This window comes from Zalophus californianus, chromosome 8, assembly GCF_009762305.2.
Source record: "Zalophus californianus isolate mZalCal1 chromosome 8, mZalCal1.pri.v2, whole genome shotgun sequence".
Taxonomy (NCBI): domain Eukaryota; kingdom Metazoa; phylum Chordata; class Mammalia; order Carnivora; family Otariidae; genus Zalophus; species Zalophus californianus.
In genome coordinates, this window is record NC_045602.1 from 96,673,857 (window position 1) to 96,698,348 (window position 24,492).

The 24,492-nt window shown below is 40.7% G+C and overlaps 1 protein-coding gene across 3 annotated transcripts; it reads right to left on the reverse strand.

Annotated features, from left to right (window-relative positions):
* Positions 1–1,429: 1,429 nt before the first annotated feature.
* Positions 1,430–24,461, reverse strand: MGME1 (mitochondrial genome maintenance exonuclease 1). Of its 3 annotated transcripts, none has more exons than XM_027620916.1 (5): positions 24,332–24,461; positions 23,105–23,684; positions 19,231–19,447; positions 7,847–7,979; positions 1,430–3,060 (listed from the first exon to the last, which is right to left on the reverse strand). In XM_027620916.1, the coding sequence occupies exons 2-5, from the start codon at positions 23,616–23,618 to the stop codon at positions 2,965–2,967; spliced, it is 960 nt and encodes a 319-aa protein (XP_027476717.1). In that variant the 5' UTR covers positions 23,619–23,684; positions 24,332–24,461; the 3' UTR covers positions 1,430–2,964. The 3 variants fall into 3 exon arrangements, with proteins under 3 accessions (XP_027476717.1, XP_035584648.1, XP_027476716.1); XM_027620915.2 differs by lacking the exon at positions 1,430–3,060 and adding an exon at positions 5,992–7,459; XM_035728755.1 differs by lacking the exons at positions 1,430–3,060; positions 24,332–24,461 and adding an exon at positions 5,991–7,459 and having other exon boundaries at positions 23,105–23,641.
* Between the last annotated feature and the right edge of the window lie 31 nt (positions 24,462–24,492).

Consider the following 24,492-nt stretch of genomic DNA (forward strand, 5'->3'; position numbering starts at 1 on the left):
CTTTGGAGGCCCATTGGGTCTTCATGAGGGTGGGGAGCAATTCTCTCCTCGTCTCTGGCCTGCACTCGTGTTTCCTAAATGACTGCTCATTATACGTATTGCTCTGGAGATAACACAGCGGAAGAGTCTTCTATCCTGCTGGTTATATGGAGAAGAAAGCCTCTGCAGGTTCTCTTTGGCAACTTTTTCTTGAATACCTTTTTTTTTTTTTTTTTTTAAGAGAAGGAGGGGGGCAGGAGGAGAGGGAGAGAGAGAATCCTAAACAGACTCCACTAAAGCGCAGAGCCTGACGAGGGGCTTGATCCCACAACCCTGAGATCATGACCTGAGCCGAAATCAAAGAGTCGGCCACTTAACCCACTGAGCTACCCAGGTGCCCCGTGAATACCCTCTTTTAACAAAGAGATAGCAGGTCTCAGATTTGTCCTTTGGAAAGCAAGAGAACTGAGTTTGGGTTAATAGCACTGCTTTGTTTTTATTGTATTTATTTTATAGTTGCCTTCTATTTATGGCAAGCCGTGGCCTATTTTTATTGTGGTAGTGAGATAGTTTGCTTTTGAAATAAAATTCTTTTTTTTAAACATTTTATTTATTTATTCGAGTGAGAGAGAATGAGCGGGGGCGGGGCGGGGAGAGGGAGAAGCAGACTCCCCGCTGAGCAGAGAGCCTTTTGGGACTCAATCCCAGGACCCTGAGATCATGACCTGAGCCAAAGGCAGATGCTTAACCCACTGCACCACCCAGGCGCCCCTAAAATTCTTTAAATAAAAAGAGTGAACCTGTTTAAAGAAAAATAGTGTGTAAATAAGAGTCTAAGTGGTCCTCAAAAATGGCAAAAATCCTGGTGGTGGCGGGGAGGGACTGATGTTTAGGAAATGCTAGTACCCGATAGAGATTAAACTTGATCATTGTTCATTATCACAATAAAACAGCTACTATTGGGTATCTGTTCTATGCCAGGGACTTTAAATCTGCTATTTCTAATCCCTATAAACATTCTACGAAGTTGTTGTTGTGTTGCCCATTTACAGATGAGAAAACTGAAGCTCAAAAGACGTTGGGTAACTTGCCTGAGTCACGCCGTCAGCATGGTACATTGTAAAAATGCCCCCAGGTCTTCCCTTCCCTGGATCCACCCCCACCCTCTCTTGCAAGGTGTCTTTTTGGCTTCTCTCATCAAGAGGTGATAAATGTAATTAACAGTTCCCCTGCCCACCCCCCCCACCCCCTCCGAAATCTTGTGCTTTGGGCATTGGGGCATCAGCGAACATGCCCCGGACAGGCTTGAAAAACACAGTGCACTGGGACTTGTTCTTTTGCGGCCTGGGAACCCTTCCACCACTGCCTTCTGAGTGAGCCAGGCTAGCCTGCTGGATGGAGGACAGCAGATGCAGGGCCAGGCCGCTCCATGGCCCCAGCTGGTGCTGAGCTAACCATGGGCCATCCTAGATCGTCCTGCCCCAGCTGAGTCCCTACACCAGAGCCTGTCCTCAGGCTCATGAGAAATAAGTTTGAAGCCACTAACGTCGGGGTGATCCGTAACACACCAGAGCTAGCTGATGGCACTGACAATGGGGGAAGAGCTAGGATTTCACCTGGTTTGTTCTCACTCTTGTCTTTCCCATTCCAGCAAGTAACACTCACCTGCTCAAGCCCCAAACCAAGGAGTCACCTCTTCCTCAACCTTACTCATCCAAACGGCCAGGCAAGCCTCCCAAAGTATCTCTCAGATCTGGCTCTTGTCCAGCATCTCCTGCCACCTCTCTTGCCCACGTCACCATCAGCTCCCATCCAGACCAGGAGCCGGCCAACTTCTTCTCTACAGGTCCAGATAGCAAAAATTTTAGGCTTTGCGGGTCATACAGCCTTTGTTGGACATACTTAACTCTGTAGCCGTAGACAATAGACACTTGTTAAACAAGTGGGTGTCGCTGTGTTCCAAGAACACTTTATTTTTAGACACTGAAATTAGAATTTTTGTAATTTTCTTGTGTCACTAAATTGTCTTTTGATTTTTTTCAACTGTTTCAAAATGTGAAAACAATTGTTAGCTCACAGACAGTACAGAAACAGGCAGCAGGCCGGATTCAGTGTCTGCCTGATTCTGAGGCTCGTGCCTTCTACGCTACACCATCCCCTTCCCTGTTAGCGTTGGTAAGACTTGAGGGCGGATTGGGGTTTAGGCCCAAGCACTTGGAAAACGACGATCTGGCTGAACAGAGGAAGGGAAGTTATTTTAGGCAAAGGCATCCACACAAAAAACAGCTTAGATACGGGTAGGAGCCTGGTGCTGAGGGATGGTCTAGATCCGCCTGACTGGGTGTTTCTAACCACAGCTGACCTTTGCTTGTTGTTGTTGAGACTGTTTTGTTTAACTTTTAATATCCCATTATTTTAGTAACAGTACTTAATTCAATGCATGTTGTATAAGCTTTTCAGCAACACTGCTTTATTTATACCTTTATCTTTCATGGAACATTTTTGTACAGATCTTTACAAATGTACTTATGTGGGGCACCTGGGTGGCTCAGTCGGTTAAGCTGGCTCAGGTCATGGTCCCAGGGTCCTGGGATCAAGCACCGCAACGAGCTCCCTGCTCAGCAGGAAGCCTGCTTCTCCCTCTGCCTGCTGCCCCTCCCCCACTCGTGCTCACTCCATCTCTCTAATAAATAAAATCTCAAAAAAAAGTACCTATGTCTTTGATGATTAATATCTAACATTGTCAGGCACTTTTAAATCTTTGTAGACGATGATTTGAAAAGTCTTCACAACAGACAGTCCAAGTCCCAGATTTGGAAGCATGGTAATTGGGACCCCGCTCAGCCCTCTGTGGCGGTTTGAGGGAATGAAGCTGATGCAGGCACTTGACCACCTCTCCACTGGGGAGTTGGGATCGCTCAAGGAAAGCCTGCTCTGCTGGGAGCCACAGTCTCCTGCCAGTTTGTAAATAGCCTCGTTCCTAATTTATCTCACTCCTCTTTTCTGAGCCAGTGACCCAGATTCGTTGGGCTGTGAGGCTGCACGCACAGGGTGGTGCAGACGGGTCTCCATGTTGCCGTGCTGGAAAAAATGAGGAGAAAATCACGAGCTGCTTAAAAATGGGGGGAGAATAATAGAAGAACCCTCACACAGTGGAATTAAAGCAACCAGACCCGTGGTAGTGACTCGAATGCCCAAAGTACCCCAAGCTACATGTAGGTCCACCCAGATTTGGCTTGTGCCGTGGAAGTGCAGTCTACTTTTCCCACCACTAGATGGCAACCCCGTTTTAAAGCAAATTTTATTCAAGCAATAATGCTGCTAAAGATAAAAAGTAGCTGTTTTCACCCCATGATGTTGGCAAAAAAAAAAAAAAAGTCTTAAAACTCTTGTGTTAGTGAACATGTGGGAAAGCAGGGAATTTCAGAAAGCACTGGTGGAAGCGTAAGTGCATAGCACTATCTTAGAGGGATTTGAGAGTCACGTTCACGCGGCGCATACCATGTGACCCAGCCCCGACACGTCTGGATTTGATCATTTGAGAAGGATGATGACGGTTCACGATTATTTTGTCCCGACTCTGTGCCAGAACCTGCCCTAAGTGCTTACCTCATCCAGTCCTCCCAACTCCATGCAGGCAGGTAGGAGTAGTTCCCTCCCAATTTGCAAAGGAGGAATCCAGGCACACAAAGGTCAGGACTAGTAAGTGGCAGAGCTCCGATACTCACCCTGCTTCTAGTACACTGCACGTGCCTCGTGTACACCAGGAACACACACACACACACACACACACACACACACACAGAGGAGGGTGTTCACTGCAGCAGTGCGTTAGCCTAACTGCGTCAGTGAGACAAGAAAGCCTGAGGGAATACTGCAGAGCGTTAAAGCCATGCAACTAGAAGTGGTCAACCCGGCAAAAACTAATGTTCAGATAAAGCGAGCAAATATCAAAAAGACAGGAAGCAAAACTGCCTATTATTCACGGAGACCAGCGTGGAGAGTAAAACTGTAAAAGGATACACTGCAAAGATACATACCAAATTTATGATGATGTGTCAGGGGTGAGGGAAATAGGACTCGGGAAACAAAAGACAAGGGCTTTTAAATTATCTGTAATGTGCTATTATTTTCTTTCTACCTACCTGTCTCTTAAGCCAAGAGGCAAAAGCTCAAACCCTACTCTAAACCAGAATATCATTTTATGATTGGATCCTCTCAAATAACTCCATTCCTCAAACCTGACAACTGTTATTGTCAAGCAACCATACAAACCTTTTGCTCCATCAGGGCCATCTCCCCAGAGAGCTTTTCTCAAGTTCCCTTCTATAGTGTAAATCACTTGAGGTTCCACACCTTAGACTTCCTGCAGCAGCACAAGCCTGTAGGCCTCTGAGGTTGGAAAGAAGGGAGGGCGGATGGGGACAGGGAGCCTTCTGCCTGTACTTAGCGACTCATTTAAGACAGTGGTTCTCTTTAGGGCCCCAGCTTCAAACTGAAGTGTTTCAAGTAAAGTTCCAACTATTCCTTGCTTCACTTTTGGGAGGGGGAAGGGGAAGGCAGGTTATAATCAAATGTTTAATTGCTCAGGTGGAAAGACACAGTGATTCAAACAAATTACCCCTTTCTAACTCCATTTAAAGCCGGTAGGCAAATTGGTTACCTAGAAACACAATGATTTACAACTAACCATCTTCCTTTATTTACCAGCATCAACACACACGAAACCACAGGTCATATGGTGACAGGTTTTCCTAGAACTATAATAGGTTTATAGAGGTCAATGCTCTCCGATTAATAGGGGATAATGGCTCTGAGCAAGAGGTCAGATCTGGGGGGTGAGGATGGGAAGGGGGGGAAGGCGTAACTTTTTTGTATAAAATTGAAAATTGGGTTTTAGTGCCAGCCAGCATGGAGCTTTTGTCAGCTGATGAATGCACTGAGAATGTGCAGAAATGCAGAGGAAAAGGATAGCATCGAACCTAATGGATTGTCTCAAAGCCCAAAAGCCTGTAACACTATGTCCTATACTATGAGGGAGACTCCTCATAAGAGCAATTTCTACCTCCTTTGAAAAAAATTTAGGGGCATCTGGGTGCCTCAGTCAGTTAAGCATCTACCTTGGGCTCAGGTCTCGATCCTGGAGTCCTGGGATCGAGCCCCACACTGGGCTCCCTCTCCCTCTGCCCCCCCGTACTCTCTCTCTCAAATAAATGGTTTTAAATGTTTAAATAAAACATTTAAAAAATTTTAAAGGTTTTTATTTGCCAGAGAGAGAGAGAGAGAGAGAGTGCATAGTAGAGAGTGGCAAGCAGAAGCAGGCTCCCACTGAGCAAGGCGCCCGATGCAGGACTCAATCCCAGGACCCGGGGATCATTACCTGAGCCAAAGGCAGATGCTTAACTGACTGAGCCACCCAGTCATCCCTCAAATAAATAAAAATGTAAAAAAAATATTTTCATTATCCTCATTTAGAGAATCCCTCATCACAAATCTTGTTTCATTTCATTGGAGTTTAATATGCCATATCACTTAGAGGAACAGGTGGTACCCACAATTTAGTAATATACATGCTAATTCTTGAAAAGTTGTCTCATTTAAAAACTCAGACTTGGCTTTCTTCTATGCCTTAGCAGGGAAAAAACTTTTCATTGACATTTCCCTCTCAAGACAATTGAGACTTCTTTAATTGGTGAGATCTGAGGAATATCAGGATTGTAGTGAGAAACCGGTGTGTTCTTGTCTTTCTGGGAAGCCTGCCCAGGCATTAACTTTGGTTGTTCTCATACAAGGTATGCCTGGTCAGACTCTGAGGGTCTTGCATGCCATTAGCTTGGGCAAGTCGGTGCAAGACAAGTCCAAGGTACATTTCTATGAACCCTAGAGAACTGTATTAAAATGCAGTCTTGCTGGGCCTAGTCTCCTAAATTCTGGAGGGAGGCTTATTAAAGCAGTGTGGAAAAATCTGTTACAACTTTGAATGATCTCACTTGATTTTTGAGTTTGGAAATGACAGGCTACGTGAATATCTGCTGCTTGAAGAGAACAGAGAGGTGTATATCAGTGAAAGGTCCCCCGCAATCCTGCTTCTTCCTACCTGAAGCTTACTTTCCTTGCCAGGTGACCATGGCAAAGGATGCCTCCTTCTTGTTCGCACTTAGGTAGAACTCACACCAAAGCTACTGGGCCAGTGGCAATACTGTGAATTCTGAACTTCTAAATACAAAATCTAAACAATTTCCAGGTTTACGAAATTAACTCTATAAACACATAAATCTAAATAAAAAGAAACAGAACCAACAGTCTCATTACTTTACTCACATGTTATATTTTATTTCTTATAATTAACGGCTAAGTAAAGAAAAAAACTAATTGTAGCACCTTACTATTTTAAGACCACAACTGTAACTTAAATGCTATCCCATTCCATAAAACAAGGAGCCTTCCCCCAAAGCTATAGTGGGCATTTATTTAAGTTTCCCGATCCCAGTGACAACTAGTACTTTTTATTACTTATCAAACACACAAAAATTACTGTTCCCCCTAGCTTAAAAATCTCACACATGATACTTTTTCTTTATGTACATGGTTCATTGACTCAAACCAGAACAGAGCTACTAAAATATCCATGATTATGAATCTCAGACTGGGGTCTGGCTACTCCTGGGGGTTATTTACTGGTATGCTAAGGGGGATTATCAACCATGTGAAAAAGCTCCATCTTTCCAGAGAGCAATGTTTACTTGAGGCTAAGGAATCACATTAAATATGAAAAAAATAAATTTTTTGAAATGTTAAATGGAAGTTTTTTTCCCCCAAGTGAAATATATAGAAAACCTCAACATATTAAAACCAGTTTTAGGAAACCATGTTGGCAGCAGGAGTTGGCCGATGCGATTTCTCCCACCACACACACCGTGGGGGCGTGTGACCCCTTCCCTCCTGGGGTACCCTGGGGAACTTCTTGCACACCAAGCCTCATGCCCTCCAATCTTAATTCAAGGACTGGGCGTCCTGCTTGGAATACAGAAAGTTCTACAGGGGAGTCCAAGAGCCACCAATGCTGTGTGAATCCTGCTTCCCTTTTCCAGGTAAATGATAGACCATCCTTACTTGTGCTTCTTTTATGTGCTCAAGTCCAACCCTTAAAATCTAAACTTTTCTGACTTTTTGATCTTTTTAGTTGTAATACATTTCAACAAATACTTCCACTTGGGTTATGTAGCTCTCAGATCCTGTGGCATCTCTACCGTAAACATCAATAGATCTTCCCAAACTGTGAGGAACTAGTGAATGTTCCCAGATATCATTCTGTCCCCTAATCTGGTTTCTGAATATTCTGGTTCTTTTCCTTCTTTGTATATTCTTCTAGTCGAAGAAGCCACTTGGCCCAGTACTGGGAACAGAGCTCAGTGTCCATGAAATGTGGGTGGGCAGGGGATCCATCTTTGTAGGCCACCACAATTAGGCCACACTGAACCTAGGAAGAAACACAGGGCAGTTCCGGTATTTGTACAATATAGGACCAGAGCTGAGGTTCATTTCCTTCTTGCTCTATGGCAAACTCAGAACAAAACAATCTATAGTAATAGCTCCTAACTGTTTCTAAGAGGGGTTGATAAAAGATTGCACCAGGATACATAAGAACACAAAGATGACAAGATATTGAAGAACAGACTGTAAACACTCGAGCACTATTAGCGATGACGGAAAGCTCAGAACAGCGGGAAGTGCTTTTTAAGGTGGTAGAAGGACAAGGAACAGAGTGAGCAGTGGGACACAAACAGAGTAAGAATCACAAGGAGTTGAGTAGCCATAAATAAGCACGAAGCAAGGCATTATGTAAGTTGAGGCTCAGTGTCCTGACCTGAAAGCTATAGTTGACATCATTATTTATGGCACCAACATAGGCCACAACCTGCAGCGGGTTGTCAAATGTATTTCGAATGTAAGGTTTCGGTCTCTCTGATGTCTTCCAATCAATCACACACAGCTTGCCCCTAAAGAGAAACCAAAGGAAGTCTTCGTAGGTAATGGTTCAAACTGAGAAACTGTAAGAGGTTAAGCCTCTTCTTAGGTATGGTTTACTACTTATCACTCAATGACTGTTGCTTCTATTCTCCACTTTCCAAAAAGACAGCTCCTCTGAGCTTTACTTCTGGGAATCAGAGAAGTGTGATGTTCTCTTTCCTTTGAGTTCTACGTTCAGGTCAGTAATAGGCCTGTCAGGGGCATGATGGGAAATGCTTCCGGAAGCACACTGGCTAGAGTTACAGGTGTGGACCCATGCAGAAGTGCTGGGGAACTTTCCCACAGTTCCAGTTTCTAAACTTTCTCCAAAGTCCTTTGGACCTCCATGGCCTTATTTAACAGTTGACACGGGAATTGAAACTATGTCTATCATTATCTTAGTTGATCTTATTTCAAATATCTATCAGGATGAACCACAACAGACCAAAAGCAAAGTCCCCATCATAAACGACAAAAGCATCACGCTGCTCCGGAAATTCTCTTGCTCAGAAACCAAAGCTGGGGTTCAGATCTATCAGCATTTAATAGGCACCAGTGCAAAATACAAATGCAAAAATACAAATAAGAAGACTTGGTCCCTACCCTGAAAGTCTACACACAGGGTTGGTGTCTTACTATTAGGGATATTGAAAAAAATAAAAAAATTCCTGCCACTTTAAAAAAGTCAAATAACCAGTACATTCCTTCCTATCACCCCTCTCCTGGTGGGATTTTATACTTGCCAAGTGCAGATATCAGAAGGATCACAGGGTGAGCAGACTGATAACTGGTGACCATCTGTTCATTCTGTCTTTCATGAACTTCAATTTCAAAACCAGCAGTTTAGAGGGAGATTCTGTACAAAGTATGCATGTTACCTACCTGTCGCCACAGCTCTAGAGTTACAACTTATGCAAGGTACTCATAAAGTCAACCTAGAGTAGCACTAAAAGAAATAAAATGCAAGCTATATATGTTATTTCAAATTTTCTAGTAACCACATCAAAAAAGAAAATATAGGTGAAATTTTAATATTTTATTTAACCCAAACATACCCAAAATATTTCATTATGTAATATAAAAATGTTATTAATGAGATACTTTACATTCTTTTTTGTACTAAGTCACTGAAACCTACTTTGTAGTATATTTACAGCATACCTCACTTTAGATTGGCCACACTCAAGTATTTAATGGTCGTATGTGGCTAGTGGGTACTCTCTTGGACAGTGCAGGTCAGAGGTAGTTTTACTGTCTGTCAAACTTTGCAATATTACAAAACAATTATAATCTATGCAAATGAAGAGAGGGCCCCAGTATCACCAGGGGGCTTCACAGTTCTCAACCTGGAATAAATCAAAATACCCTAAAATAAAGATTTCCGACATGGACCACTGTTTCTTGCAACATACTATAACTTGCAGAACTTAATAATGTGGAAAAGACATTTTTAGTAGTAGGTGACCGCCCAAGAGGGAACAGAAAGCTCAATGTGGTCCCTCTGGCTCCTTCTCTAAGTGTTACCCCATACCTCCAAAACGTGAATGAGTTTACTATCCACAGAAAAGTCTTTCTGGATTCAATATCATAGAGCCAGAAACAGAAAGCCCCGAGTTACCCCAGCATTCTGGAAGGAGTTCTAAACAAAGTCAGAAAAAGACATTAATGGGGCACCTAGGTGGCTCAGTCGTTATGCATCTGCCTTCGGCTCAGGTCGTGATCCCAGGGTCCTGGGATCGAGCCCCACATCGGGCTCCTTGCTCTGCGGGGAGCCTGCTTCTCCCTCTCCCTCTGCCGCTCCCCCTGCCTGTTCTCTCCTGCTATCAAATAAATAAATAAAATCTTAAAAAAAAATTAAATTAAAACCGCACTAAGACAGTTCAGAACAAAAAAGATGCAGCCTAACTTAAGTGAAATGCAGACTGAAACCATGAGAGACAATGTTAATCAATTGTGTCTAATACTGTGTCATTAAAGGTGTGCACAAATAAGCACACTCACACCTGGGACAACTGAAAATGCCTGTACCCTTTAAGCCAGCAATTTCCCTTTTCGGTATGCACTGGAGAGCAATGGTTTGATACCCTGGGTGTGAATGAAAAGTGCCTGGAAAATCTACATATTCAGATCCAGGCCTACTTCAGACCAACTGAATTTATCCAAACTATATATATGATCCACAAAAACAAACCAACAAGTGAACCTCACAGCCATATACAAGGAGACATGTACACTGCTGCAATCTGTAATTATGAAAAACTAGAAATAACCTGAATGTTCCCAAAAGGGAAATGGTTCATTAATACAAAGGAATACCAGGGGCGCCTGGGTGGCTCAGTCATTAAGCGTCTGCCTTTGGCTCAGGTCATGATTCCAGGGTCCTGGTATTGAGCCCTACATCGGGCTCCCTTCTCCCTCTCCCACTCCCCCTGCTTGTTTTCCCTCTCTGGCTGTGTCTCTCTGTTAAATAAGTAAGTAAATAAAATCTTTAAAAAAAAATACAAAGGAATACTAAACAACAGTTAAAAAGAGAGAACAAGATCAAAATCATCATGCTAACATTTATTGAGTAGTTTGCATTTTAAGTACTATACAGAGAATGTCTCATTAAACTCTATAACAACTCTATAAGGTAAGTCCTTTTGTCTTATTTTACAGATGAACAAACAGAAGTACAGAGAGGCTAACTAGCCTAAGGTTAAGATGAAAAGCCAGAAACCAAACCCAGCCAGCCTGGCTCCAGAGCCTAATATCTTACCAGCTTTGTGATACTAGGTACATAGAAATTTCTATATATTGTGACTCTCACAGACATGGAGGTAACAATACATGGTATTCTGTGTATGTGTACTATACACAGTGTTGTGTATGTATGTAGAAAGCACACTGGCAATGTGTTGTATATGCACTATCCGGTATGGTGGGCGTGTTAAGTAGTATAGGAAGTAGCCTAGGACACAGCAGCAAACTTCTCACAGTGATTGTCTTTGGCCAGGGGACTGAGAGGAGGGAAGATGTGGTTACAGGTGATGTGAGCTTAATTTATGGTATATTTAAAAAAAAATCGGAAGCAGATGTGACTAAGTTTTATAACTGTTAATTGAGTGGTGGAGAATTATTAAAAGAGGAAAGGATGTTGCAGATCTACATAAACTAATAAGGGAAGATCTCTAAAATATTTTCAGAATGAAAAAAACGCAGGGATTGGCACTTTGTGTTAGTAAGTGGGGGTGGAGACAAATGATTATAAATACAGTCATAAAATATCTCAGGACCACAAGAACTTTATCTTTAGAGAGGGAGGGAAAGAGAGAGGGAGGGAGGGAGGGAGGGAGGGAGGAATGGGGGGGTGAGGAGAGAGAGGGAGAGAGAGAGGAAATCTAAAACAGGCTCCATGCTGGAGCCCCATGCTTGATCTCACGACCCTGATATCGAGACCTGAGCCAAAATCAAGAGCCAGATGCTTAACCGACTGAGCTACCCAGGCACCCCAGGGTCACCAAGAACTTAAAACCAGAGTGGGGGTGGAGGATTCTGGGAAAATGGAAGAGTAGGAAGCACCAGAAATCTGTAGGCCCACCTAGACAACTGCAATGGCAGAATCTGTCTAATTATTGGAAATCTAGAGCCTGTTGAAGGCTTAGATGGTAAACTCTTGGTTAATTTTGGTCAATTTCGGCTCTTAACAGCTACCCATTCCCCCGCTCCTTCTCATGGGGCAGGCAGCTGTACACATGATCTTGGAACAGCACGGTACACAGCTTGTGGGAATGAGTGGACAAAAAGGGCCCCATTCTCCAAATGTCAGGGATCTGTGCTCTCATCACTGATCACTGGTCACAGAGGTGAAGACAAGAGCAGGGTGGCCATTGTTACTGCACCTCCCCCTACTGCCATAAGCCCCTCACCCTCCAACTGAATGACTTCCAGAGGACTTAAAGGGCCGATGCCCATTTTTTCCAACTCTTCATTTTTCTCTTTTTCCCCTTTTGGGAATTAGATACTAAAGACTACAACATCCAAAAGCAACTGCATCTACGGGGAAAATTAGAAAGTGACTGTGCATGTCCAGGGAAGGACACAGGCTCAGAAAAGCCTTGAGAAGACCTTAAGTTTATACTTCAGGCTGATCCTTAGCACAGAGATAGCCTACAAGAACAATAACAAAACCCCAAACAAAAACAATGAACAGGGGCGCCTGGGTGGCTCAGTCAGTTAAGTGTCTGCCTTCCGCTCAGGTCATGATCTCAGGGTTCTGGGATCCAGCCCCACATTGGGCTTCCTGCTTTGCAGGGAGTCTGCTTCTTCCTCTGCCTGCCACTCCCCCTGCTTGTTCTCTCCGCAACCCCCTGTCAAATAAATAAATAAAACCTTAAAAAAAAAAGAAAATTAAAAAAACCCCACAAAAAAACAAAACAAAAAAAATCCCACAATGAACAAAGTCCAGCAAACCCTGTGGCAGAGGGAGAACCTGATTTCCAGAATTACATTAATATTAGATTCAAATATCCAGTTTTCAACAACAACAAAAATCACAAGGCATACAAAGAAACAGGAGTATGGCCCATTCAAAGGAAAAAAATAAATCAACAGAAACTGTCCCTGAAAAAGATGTGATGGCAGTTCTACTAGACAAAGACCTTTTTAGTCTTAAAGATGCCTAAAGACCTCAATAAAGGTAAATACATGGGCGATTATAAAAGCAAGCATTCTTGTAACAATGATTTATAACTCCACTTTTTGTCTTCTACAGTTTTTTTTTGTAAACTTGAAACAAACAGAAGAAATTATTGCTTTTAGGTTGGTTGATCATACAAATCTTGATCAATGTTTAATGAAACATCAGATAGCACTGGTTCATCATGTTCTTCCACTCTGCTCAAGTTAGCTGCCCCATACAGAGCACTAATTTCAACTAGTGTCTTGCCTGAGTCTGCTGCTATATCCTCTGAATGGGAAACATCTTTACTCTTATTTCTTATACTCATTCTCATCTCCCCCCCCTTTTTTTAAGATTTTATTTGAGACAGAGAGTGTTGTGAGCAAGAGTGTGGCGGGCGGGGGGGTTGTGTGGGAAGGGTAGAGGGAGAGGGAGAAGCAGGCTCCCTTGAGGAGCAGGGAGCCAGATGCTGGCACGATCCTAGAACCCTAAGATCATGACCTAAGTGGAAGGTAGACGCTTAACTGGCTGAGCCACCCAGCTGACCCACTCATCTCCTTCTCTGATTGTTCTTGAGCTCTCTGCAGTTCTCCTAACCTTTGTCTTGCATTTCCAACTCTAGCTGGAATATTAGCTATTGCTGCTGAAACAGGAGCTCCTCTGACTTTGGTCTCTCCATCATTTCCTGCCCCATCAGAGCTAGTTCTCAATCATGCTCCAAGTTGGCCATTTCCTTTTGTCTCAGTTGCTCTGCAGTCACATTTCCTTATATTTGTAAATCCACAATATTACACATTCTATTGGATCCACCAAGCAATCTTGCCACTTCTGCAAGACTTTTAAAGATATACTGACTCCCTTTCTAACTCTTAGCCTTAACCTGCCAGCAGCATCCTGCTGCTGGCAATGAGCCATGCACCTCAGGTGCCAGAGACCGCATGCCGCAAAGAGGGAGGGGCCCATGGATGGGTGAGTGGGTTGTTTTCTACATAATTTAAGAGATTAATAAATCTAAGCCTAAAAAAAAATATTAGTTTATGTTTTGAGGCACTGATATATAAAGACAATTTTGTGACATCAACAACTGAAATGGACAGGGATAGAGTTGTGAAGGAGCAGTCTTCGTATGTCATTGTAGTTAAGTCGGTACAAATTCAAATTAGAGTGTTAATAACTGGGATGTTAAATGTAATCCCTCTGGTAATCACAAGGAAAATAGCTATAGAATATACACAAAAGGGAATGAGAAATTGAAATGTTTCACTACAAAAAAGGAAAACAAAACACAAAAAAGACAGTAACATATAGGAAATGAGACAAAAAAGCTATAATGCCTATAGAAAATAAATAAAATGACACCTCCCCTTATCAATAACTAATTTAAATTTAAATGGATTAAACTGTCCAATCAAAAGACAGAGACTGGCAGAATGGATAAAACACATGATTCAACTATATGCTGTCTACAAGAGACTCACTGTATACTCAAAGACACAAATAGGCTGAATGTGAAAAGATAGAAAAAGATATTCCATGCAAATAATAACCAAAAGAAAGCAAAGGTGGCTCTAATAGCAGACAAAATAGTCTTTAAATAGAAAAAGACGAGACAAAGAAAGACATTATATATTAATAAAAGGTTCGATACATCAAGAAGATATAACAATTTTTTTTTTTTTTAAGATTTTATCCATTTATTTGACAGACACAGCGAGAGCAGGAACAGGAGCAGGGGGAGTGGGAGAGGGAGAAGCAGGCCCCCCGCCGAGCAGGGAGTCCGATGCGGGGCTTGATCCCAGGACCCTGGGATCGTGACCCGAGCCGAAGGCAGACGCTCAACGACTGAGTCACCCAGGTGCCCGAAGATATAACAATTATAGACATTTGTGCACCTAGTAACAGACTAGCAAAATATATGAAGCAAAAACTGACAAAATTGAAGGGAGAAATACAGTTGTTGTTCTTTTTTAACTTTTATTTAAGTATTCTCTATATCCAACATGGGGCTCTGACCCTGAGATCAACAGTCACATGCTCTTCCAAATGAGCCAGCCAGGTCCTCCAGAAATACAGTTCTGTAATAGTTGGAGACCTCAATACCTATTTTCAATAATGGATAGAACCAGACAGAAGGAAGTGAGGAAATAAAGGACTTAAAACAACACAATAAACCAACTAGATCTAATGGACATATAGTACTCTCTACCCAACAACAGAATACACACCTTTTCAAGCACACACAGGACACTTTCCAGGACAAACCATTTATTAGGCCATAAATTAAGCCTCAATATATTTAAAAAGACAGATATTACACAAAGTATCTTCTCCAATCACAAGATGAAGTTAGAAATCAATAAAAGAAGTAAAATTGGAAAAAAGTCACTAATGTGTGGAAATTAACATAATCAACCAAAGAAGAAATCACAGGGGAAATTAGAAGATACTTAGAGGTGAATAAAAATGAAAACACAGCATACCAAAACTTACAGGACACAGTGAAAACAGTATTAAGGAAGCTATACAACAATAAATACTTCTATTAAAAAACAAGTAAGAATCAAATCAACATCCTAATCTTACAACTTAAGGAACCAAAAAAAAAAAACCAACAACCTCAAAGTAAACCTTTATAGGAGATAAGAGAGATTAAAGATAAATGAAATTCAGAATAGAAAACCAATAGGAAAAAAAAAATCAATGAAAATAAACATTGGTTTTTTGAAAGGATCAACAAAATTGACAAACCTTTAGCTAGATGGACTTAGAAAAAAAGGAAGACAACTCAAATTACATAAATCAGCAATGAAACTGGGACATTACTACTAATTCTACAGAATAAAAAGGATGAGAGCACTATGAAAAATCATATGCCAACAAGTTGGATAACCTAGATGAAATAAACAAATTCCTAACAACACAAAACCTACCAGGACTAAATCATGAAGCAATAGAGTATCTGAACAGCTCTATAATTAAAAAGGAGATTTCATCAGTAATCAAAAATCTCCTGGCAACTAAAAGCTCTAGATCCAATAACTTCATGGGCGAATGCCACCAAATATTTACATAACTAATACCAATAATAAAAACGTTTCCAAAGAAATTGAAAAGTAGGGAACTCTTCTTAACTCATTCTATGAATCTAGCATTACCCTGATACCAAAGTTAGACAAAGACACTACAAGAAAACTACAGAATAATAATCCTTATGTATACAGATGCAAAACTCCTCAACAAAATAGTAGCAAATCAAATTCAGCAACATATTAAAAGAATTATACACCATCACAAAGTGGGCTTTATTACTGGAATGCAAGGGCGGTTTAACACAAAAATCAACCAATGTGATATACCTTATTAACAGAATGAAGGAAACCACTTAAAATCATCTTAATTGATGAAGAAAAAGCATTTGACAAAATGAAATACCCTTTATGAAAAAAATACTCAACAAGCTAGGGATAGGAAAAAAAACTACCTCAAAATAATAAAAGCCATATATGAAAAGCCCACAGCAAACATCATACTCAATGTTGAAAGACTGGAAGGTTTTCCTCTAAGATCAGGAACAAGGCAAGGCTGTCTGCTTTCACCACTTCTATTCAACAGATCTGGATGTTCTAGCCAGAGCAATTAGGCAAGACAAACAAATAAAAAAGCATCCAAACTAGAAAGGAAGAAGTAAAATTATCTCTGTTCACAGATGGATGATCTTTTATGTTAAAAACTCTAAAGAATCCACACAAAAACTAGTAGGACTATATAAATAAATTCAGCAAAGTATCACGATACAAAGTCAACACACAATTCAAGAGCATTTCTATACATAAACAATGAACAATATGGAAAGGAAATTACAAAAACAATTCCATATAATAACATCAAAATGAATAAAATACTTGGGAATTAACCAAGGAGACTAAAGACTTGCACAATGAAAACTGCAAATCATTACTGAAAGAAATTAAAGACCGAAATGGAAATATGCCCCATGTTCACGGATTGGAAGATTTAATATTGTTAAGATGTTCATTATTACCCAAAGTGATCTACAAATTTAATACAATCTATAAAAATCTCAATGACGATTTTTGGACAAATTGAAAACCCATCCTAAAATCCACATGGAATCTCAAGGGACTCTGAAAAGCCAAAACAAACTTGAAAAAGAACAAAACTGTGGAGGACTCACACTTGCTAATTTCAAAACTTACTACAAAGCTCTAATAATTAAAATAGTATGGTACTTGTTTAAAGACAGACACATAGACCGATGGAAATGAATAGACAGCCTAGAAATAAACCCTCACATACACATGATTTTTGACAAAGGTGCCGAGTCTGTTCAATGAGGAAAGGACAGTCTTTTCAACACATGGTACTGGGGAAACTGGACATCCACATGCAAAAGAATGAAGTTGGATTCTTACCCAACACCATATACAGAAATTAACTCAAAATGGATCCATGACCTAAAGGTAAGATTTAAAACTACATAAAACTCTTAGAAGAAAACATAGGGTCCAAGCTTAATTACACTGGATTTGGTGGTGATTTACTGGATGTGACACCAAAGGCACAGGCAACAACAACAAAATAAACAAATTGGCTTACAGGAAAAACTTTTAAAAAAAGTGTGTAAAGTGCAAGGATAAAGATAAGTCAGTCACAAAAAGACAAATACTTTGATTCTACCCACATGAGGTAGGAAAGAATAAATTCATAGAGACTAAAAGTAGAATATGGTTGCCAGGGGCTAGAAGTAGGGGAGAGTACAGTGATTACTGTTTAATGGGCACAGAATTTCAGTTTTATAAGATGACATGTCCTGGAGATGGATGGTGTTGACGGCTGTACAACATTATGAATGTATTTAATGATACTCAATTGTATACTTAAAAATGGTGAAGTTTATGGTAAATTTTATGCTACGTATATTTTACCACATTAAAAACCTTTTTTAAAGAAAAAGTGGAGATGGGAGACTTATTTTAGTAGCTTGGGTTAACCAAACACATATATTAGATTATTACTCTGAAATTTTAAAATTTCTGAAACCTTAATTTTCAAAAATATTCAATGCATATATTCTCAATGTTGATGCTTTCCACCTAAAGAGCAGAAAACAAACATCAGTACTGTGGACATCACTGTGAAGTGTTTGGTGTCAGGAACTTTTTTTTTTTTTTTTTTAAGATTTTACTTATTCATTTGAGAAAGAGAGAGAAAGCACGAGAGAGGGGAGGGTTAGAGGGAAAAGCAGACTCTCTGCTCAGGATTCTAACTAGGGACTCTGGGATCATTACGTGAGCCGAAGGTAGATGCCCAACTGACTGAGGCCCCCAGGTACCCATGGTGTCAGGAACTTCTGGAAGGCCTTGGGTAGAATTGATTGTATGGCTACCTCGGTTAACTAAAGGGCAGCTAAAAATAGCCTATTAAATTTCTAGGCACACAGGGCTCTTCTCAGATATGAGGCAATTATGGCACAGAACTGCTGGGTGGCCTGAACAGTTTCCAGACTAATGAATATTGTCAATTTTTTTAAAATTTAAATTTTGACTAGAGTTCCAGGTTTTGTTTTATTTAAGATTTTATTTATTTGAGAGAGAGAATGAGATAGAGAGAGCATGAGAGGGGGGAGGGTAAGAAGGAGAAGCAGACTCCCTGCTGAGCAGGGAGCCCGATGCGGGACTCATCCCAGGACTCCAGGATCATTACCAGAGCCGAAGGCAGTCGCTTAACCAACTGAGCCACCCAGGCGCCCCAAGAGTTACAGGTTTTTACCTATCCTGTGGGTCGCCCACATCTTTTTGGAATAGGGGTATCTGCAGGTTAGATCTCCCCTTGGAATCTGGAGTAAATGGGGAAAACAGTAACAGAGCAGCTATTTAAAAACCACAGGAAGCTTTAGTAAGCTCAGGGTTCCTATCCATGTCAAACACAGCCTGGAAGTCAGAAAAAGAAATGATTTTCAGGGCAAACAGGTCAAGGTGCTATTTTTAGGGAAATGGGAAAGAAAATGCAGGAATCAAAGTGGATCTTTTTTTTTTTTAAGAGTTATTTATTTTAGAGAGAGAGTGAGAAAGCATGCATGCGAGTTGCGGGGGGGAGGGGGAAGGACAGAGGGAGAGGGAGAGAGTCTTAAGCTGACTCCACACTTAGCACACAGCCTGACCCAGTGCTCGATCTCATGACCCTGAGATCAGGACCTGAGCCAAAAACAAGAGTTGGACGCTTAACCGACTGAGCCACTTGGGTGCCCCATCAAATTGGATCTAGTGGTTAGTAGCTTGCTTGGGGGTAGGGAAGAAGGAACATGCTGGATATTGAAAAATTATACCTTTTCTCCACCAAACACTTTGATTCTGGAACACAGATTTACAAGAATTATGAGGCTCTTCCTCCTGTATCTGTCCTTACCTCCTGCCCCATACCCAATTCTTTTATGTATCGTAGAGGTTTTGACTTCACAGGGCTGCACCCTGAAGCAGGAGTTCAGAGGAAAAAACAGAGTTTGACAGACCTGCATTACTTTATCTCCACACTTTGATAGAAAAAAAAAATCTAATACTTACTGATATTCAGCCACACAGTCCAGTAGACCTACATACTTTAAGGTCTCATGCTGAACAGCGCTTTCAAGAGCTCGCACTCCACTGACATCTTTCAGGATATGCTGGACACTTTCGATATATCCAGATTCGAGATTCTCATCTCTCTCTTTCAAGTCCCCTTGGGGTGCAAGTATGCTTTCCAAGGCTTTATGGAACCGTTTCCCTTGTAAAAATATATCTGAAAAGAAAATCAGGGGGAAAAGAAAAACAAACAAGAACAAAGCTAGTACTAAAAAACAAATACTTAAAAACCTTTGAACAATAAAATTAGAAATAATATTAAGTTACCTTTAAGTGACAACTGCTAAGATACCACATTTTATTTAGCCTCTTGTGAAATCTAAGAATGCACTTTGAAAAGCAAAGGAACTAAAATAGTTTGAACAATAAAATGAATTAAAATAAAGAATTTCTAGTAGAATTAGGCCAAAGTTACAGTTGAAGATCTGGGGGCAATAGCACCACACCTAGTGTACCATACTGTGATTTTAAGTATCCATTTTAGTAACTTCTGTTCAGTTTTCAGTTTTTTTACAACCAACACTGAATTAATGAATATAGGTGGGAGAATCCTTTTACTAACAGGCTTAATGAATGGCAAGGTATGAAAATCAAGGCATATCAAAAACAAATTGGATGTTTTGGGCTTGGGGGCAAGAGGAAATATGTAACACTCTTCTGCACTTTTTGGAGGGGCTAGAACAGCTTAAGACAGTTGCTCTGTCCTGAAAATTTTCCTCATATGCTTAAGAAAAATTTGATGTATAATTGAGATTGTATTCATTTCAGATATACAACATAACGATTTGCTATCTGTATATCCTCACACACTTTTAAGTTAAGAAAACACAAACAAATCCAAGAAATTGGACAAATTCACTTCCTCCTTGATAAGGGAAGGAAACAAAGAGGAGGCATTGTGCTAAGCAGTGGCCTTGGCGCTTTCAAAATATTTAACTTTCCAAACACAACAAACCAGCAAGATAAGAATCATTACCCCCACTTTAACGAATGAGGCCTACACAATGCTGTTAATTTGCCCCAAGGCAAAAAAGGTAGACTAGCAGCCTGGCACCAGAGTCCATGTTCAATTCCAGTCCATCATAGAACAGAGTAAGACAAAATTAGGGACCATCATTTAGATATACACAGAAGCAGAGTAGGAAATATACATGCATAGAGATAGACCCATAGAAAATGAGGAAAATTTGATCTAATAAGGTAATTTTAAACCATATTTTACATTTGTCAAATACTATTTTACCAGGATTTTGAAAGGTCAATTCTACCACTGTCAAAAAATGGAATCACTTCTGGGAAATTACCTGGAGAGTTAAATGAAATTCACCTGAAGAACTGAGCTATTACACTCCAAATTTACTCGGTTCAATTGGACTTATTAGCATATGAAAGGCCTACAAGATTTTTAAGACAGATGGAATTAAAATCTAGGTAAAAGTACAGCATTCATCTATAGACAAGCTTAATGAAGCTTGGTCAAAACAGGAAAAAAACAAACTGCTTTATCAATTGCCAAGCAAATAAACAATTCATTTTCCACTGCAGACTTAACCCTTGGCTGGGTTCTTCACATAAAAGAGGCAGCAAACAAAAAAATTAAAAAAATTAAAAAAATAAAAAAGAGGCAGCAAACATGGGAATCTAGATTATAGGATCCCCTAGATTGTAAGGCTCAGAACATTAAATATCATTGAATTTGTCTAAGTAAATTTTATTTTTTAAAGATTTTATTTATTTGAGAGAGCAAGCATGAGCAGGAGGAAGGGGCAGAGGGAGAGGAAGAAGCACACTCCCCACTGAGGAGGGAGCCTGATACGGGACTTGATCCCAGGATTCTGGGATCATGACCTGAGCCAAAGGTAGACCTTTAACTGACTGAGCCACCCAGGCACCCCATCTAAGTAAATTTTAAAAAGCACAAGATTTATTGCAGATAGCATCAAGTCAGAATATTCATTCAGTAAATTAAATTGACCAATGAAAATGAAATGTTTTCAAGTCCCAGTATGTAAAGTGCATTTAAAAAAAAAAATCCATGAGTCTCCAAGATTCTGACTGATAAACTGGCAGGATGGATAATATTTTAAGATTAAAAAGTCACTACAGCAATAAACTGGAAAAAATAAACCCCATCCCTTTCCACTATGATCAACACTTAAATATAAATCCAAGTCAGACTTTCTTATCCTTGGCAATCTTCAGAAGGTAAACCGATGCTTGAGAAATTGACCAAATGTGGAGAACGCCAGCTCTGGGCACATCTCTGTGCTCTAGCCTTTGGAAGAGCAGGCAGAAAGGAATTTATCAGTACAGTATTTTAAAAAACTGCCTCTCCTGACCCATTAATCAATTTAGTGGGCAATGACATGCTTTTTCATTCTTTTCTTCCCTTCTTTTTTGTTGGTAGGGGGGAGCATGACACTAATCCTGTGATTGCCTCTTATGAGAAAAAAGTGATTCTGCTTGTTTCTTAAAATTGATCCTGAATTAACTGAGAAACACATCAGAGTAATAATCTAGATCAACAAAGCTGATTATATGGAAAACAACCATAGTTTTATCTCTGCTTGGGATAGTGGAGCACCTTCACATTCCCAACAGAAATTCCTTTATCAAGGAGGCCTCCAAGAGTACTTTTTTACTTTGTGCCAAGGGCTACAAGTCCTAGGTTCCCACACTCCTAGCAGGTTTCTGCCTTTACTTTTCTTATCAGTGATTTCAGGATCCCCATAAACTATGACATTCTAGGTTTAAGGAAAATAAAAAACAACTTCCCCTGAGGAAACAACATCTATTCTAAATTCTAGTGGTACAAATAAAAAACATAAGACGTCATTAAAAAATTTCATTTTATGTTGCTTATTTAGAAAGCAAAGAATAGCTTAGTATTGTTACTTATTACCTAAAGGCAGTTAATTCTCGCATATATTCCTCCCCCCACACAGCTGAGGAATGTTCTAAAGGATGAGGACCTTGACCTTTTTTTGCCATATCCAGGTGCTGTCTATATACTTAATATATGTGACACGTTTAATGTGTTACCCACACACAGTTTTTTCTAAGATGCCACAAAATAAGTGCATTACCCTTAAAATTAAAAGTGCTCTCTACCAACCACTAGGGAAGCACGGGCTAAGGAATGATCAACAAAAAACCTAGCTTTAATAAAAGGCAACTATATGATCCTGATGGGGACCAGCTAATTCACCTGTGCCAATGGTCCTTCACCTTGCTTCTGAATGGAGCCTGTTTTAAGGAAGCTATTCTTCTTACCTAAGAAGTTAGTAAATTAGGAGTTGAAAGCTAAAGTTTATTTATTCTCAGTTACTAATTAAGAGCATCAGATTATCTCAATTTACTAAAATCTAAATACAAATCATGTGTTCCAGTTTACTCCAAGTCTTAAATTTACATGTCAATAAGGATAAGCAGAGCAAGGGGTATTTACTACATTCTGAATAGAATGCCTAGCAAACAAACAGAATTCCATTATCAGGTGACTGATTCTTTTCCTTAAAGAAAACAGGCAACTTTAATACTTAAGTTTGTAGCTTATGAAAATTTCCCACATCATTTAGCCAAACTACTTGCTCTCTGTGCTTCAGTTTCATCTGTGAAATGAGAATAATAGTATATATGCTGCATAGGGTTGTTATGATGATTGAGTTAATACACATAAACTGCTATTTGATGCTAATTATCACTAGAAAGCAGTGCCTCACTAGTTCAGGTCAAAAACACCCTCAGTCTTTTGACACTGCTCTATATTCTAGAAAACACAGTAACCATACAGAACCAGGATTGAGAAAATTACTTGAAGAATATTCGGCAAAGCCATCCTCTCCCAGTTCCAGAATCATCCGCTGTTTCCACCTCTCCAAGTAGAAAATCTGTTCTGATGTCATGGTCTGCTGAAGGATCTTGGTCACACTTGGTATGGTATTTCTTTGCAAAGGGATTCTCAAAGGAATTGTAGGAGTGCTTGTTGCATTTGGTTTTACGCTTCTCTCTGGAATTAAGAGAGGACACCAGTTTCGTGGAGCTTTTGCTTCCTCATCTTGCTTTTGGGGCTTACACTTACTCACAGGTCCATAGAGTAAATTATCTTCCTCAAACAATGATTCTGGAGTCTGAGCAAGGCCTCTGGATGACAAGACAGATTGTACTAAATCAGAGTACTTTTCCTGGTCTACTTCTTTATAAGGGTTCACTTTTTTCTTCCGGCTACAAAAGTAAGAGGAAGTGGAAAAATCCACATGGGCGGTTGGTTCTAGAGAAAACCCCTTTGAACTTCTGAGCTGTCTGCAGATGGTCTGAAAAGCCTTCATTTTTAGATGCTTTCTCACTTCCCTCTAGGCTACTTGCAATGTTGAGGGCCTTTTATTTTTGCACTCCTAGTAAAGAGAAAAGTGGAGTTAGATACCAATGTATTAAATATTTGAACGGCTAAAATGTAAGCTGCATCAGTACGATAAGGCGCATTAACCTGCATTCCATTAAGCTTTTTCAACATGTTTGGACAAAGCTATTTCCAAAGAAAGACTCTCTTCAATAGCCAGAACGACCAGCACTTGTTAAATGTGAAATAGTACAGCTTGGGGCAAGACGTCCCCAATATTCAATCAGAAGAATTGGGAAGCCTAGGAGGGGAGGCATGTGTGAGACAGAAAAACAGAACGCTACAACCCGTCCTATACCGGCCACGACGGTCACGGTGAACCACTGATTCCTAGATACCAGGCTCCCTACTAAGTATTCCAGGAGAAGACTTCTCACTAAACTCTCACACCCTTTAAGGTGGTTACTTCTGCGACACCGTTTTACAGACGTGGAAATTGAGCTTCTGAAGGGTCCCACCAGGAAAGAGCGGGTAAGCAGTGGTCAGCGGGGCCCATCATCGTGATCCCCAGAAGGGGCCCTCCCGCTCCGCCATACGTGGGGAAACACGGTGGGGACAGGACGGCTGGGGCCCCTGGCGTGGGAGTCAGGATTAGGAAGAGATGGCTTAAATAGAAGCCCAGCTCACGGCCCGGATAGATACCTCAGGAGCCACCAGACTTCACTCAACTGCCAGAGCGCCGTCAACCTCTCGGGACCCGTACTTTCCTCGGTCCCGCGCTCTGATCTCGAGTTAGGCTCCGCCTAAGGGGCGGTGGTCCCGGCATGCATTGCGGCGCCGCTACCTCTTCTTCACTGCTACTG

What these genes read in the sequence shown, in the direction of transcription:
- MGME1 (XM_035728755.1), bottom strand. Translation starts at nt 23,618, where the DNA reads ATGAAGGCTTTTCAGACCATCTGCAGACAGCTCAGAAGTTCAAAGGGG. An exon ending in CTTTGCCGAATATTCTTCAA is followed by an intron (nt 19,448 to 23,104) that starts GTAATTTTCTCA and finishes TTTTCTTTTCAG; the next exon opens with ATATATTTTTACAAGGGAAA. An exon ending in ATGTCAACTATAGCTTTCAG is followed by an intron (nt 7,460 to 7,846) that starts GTCAGGACACTG and finishes GTTTCTTCCTAG; the next exon opens with GTTCAGTGTGGCCTAATTGT.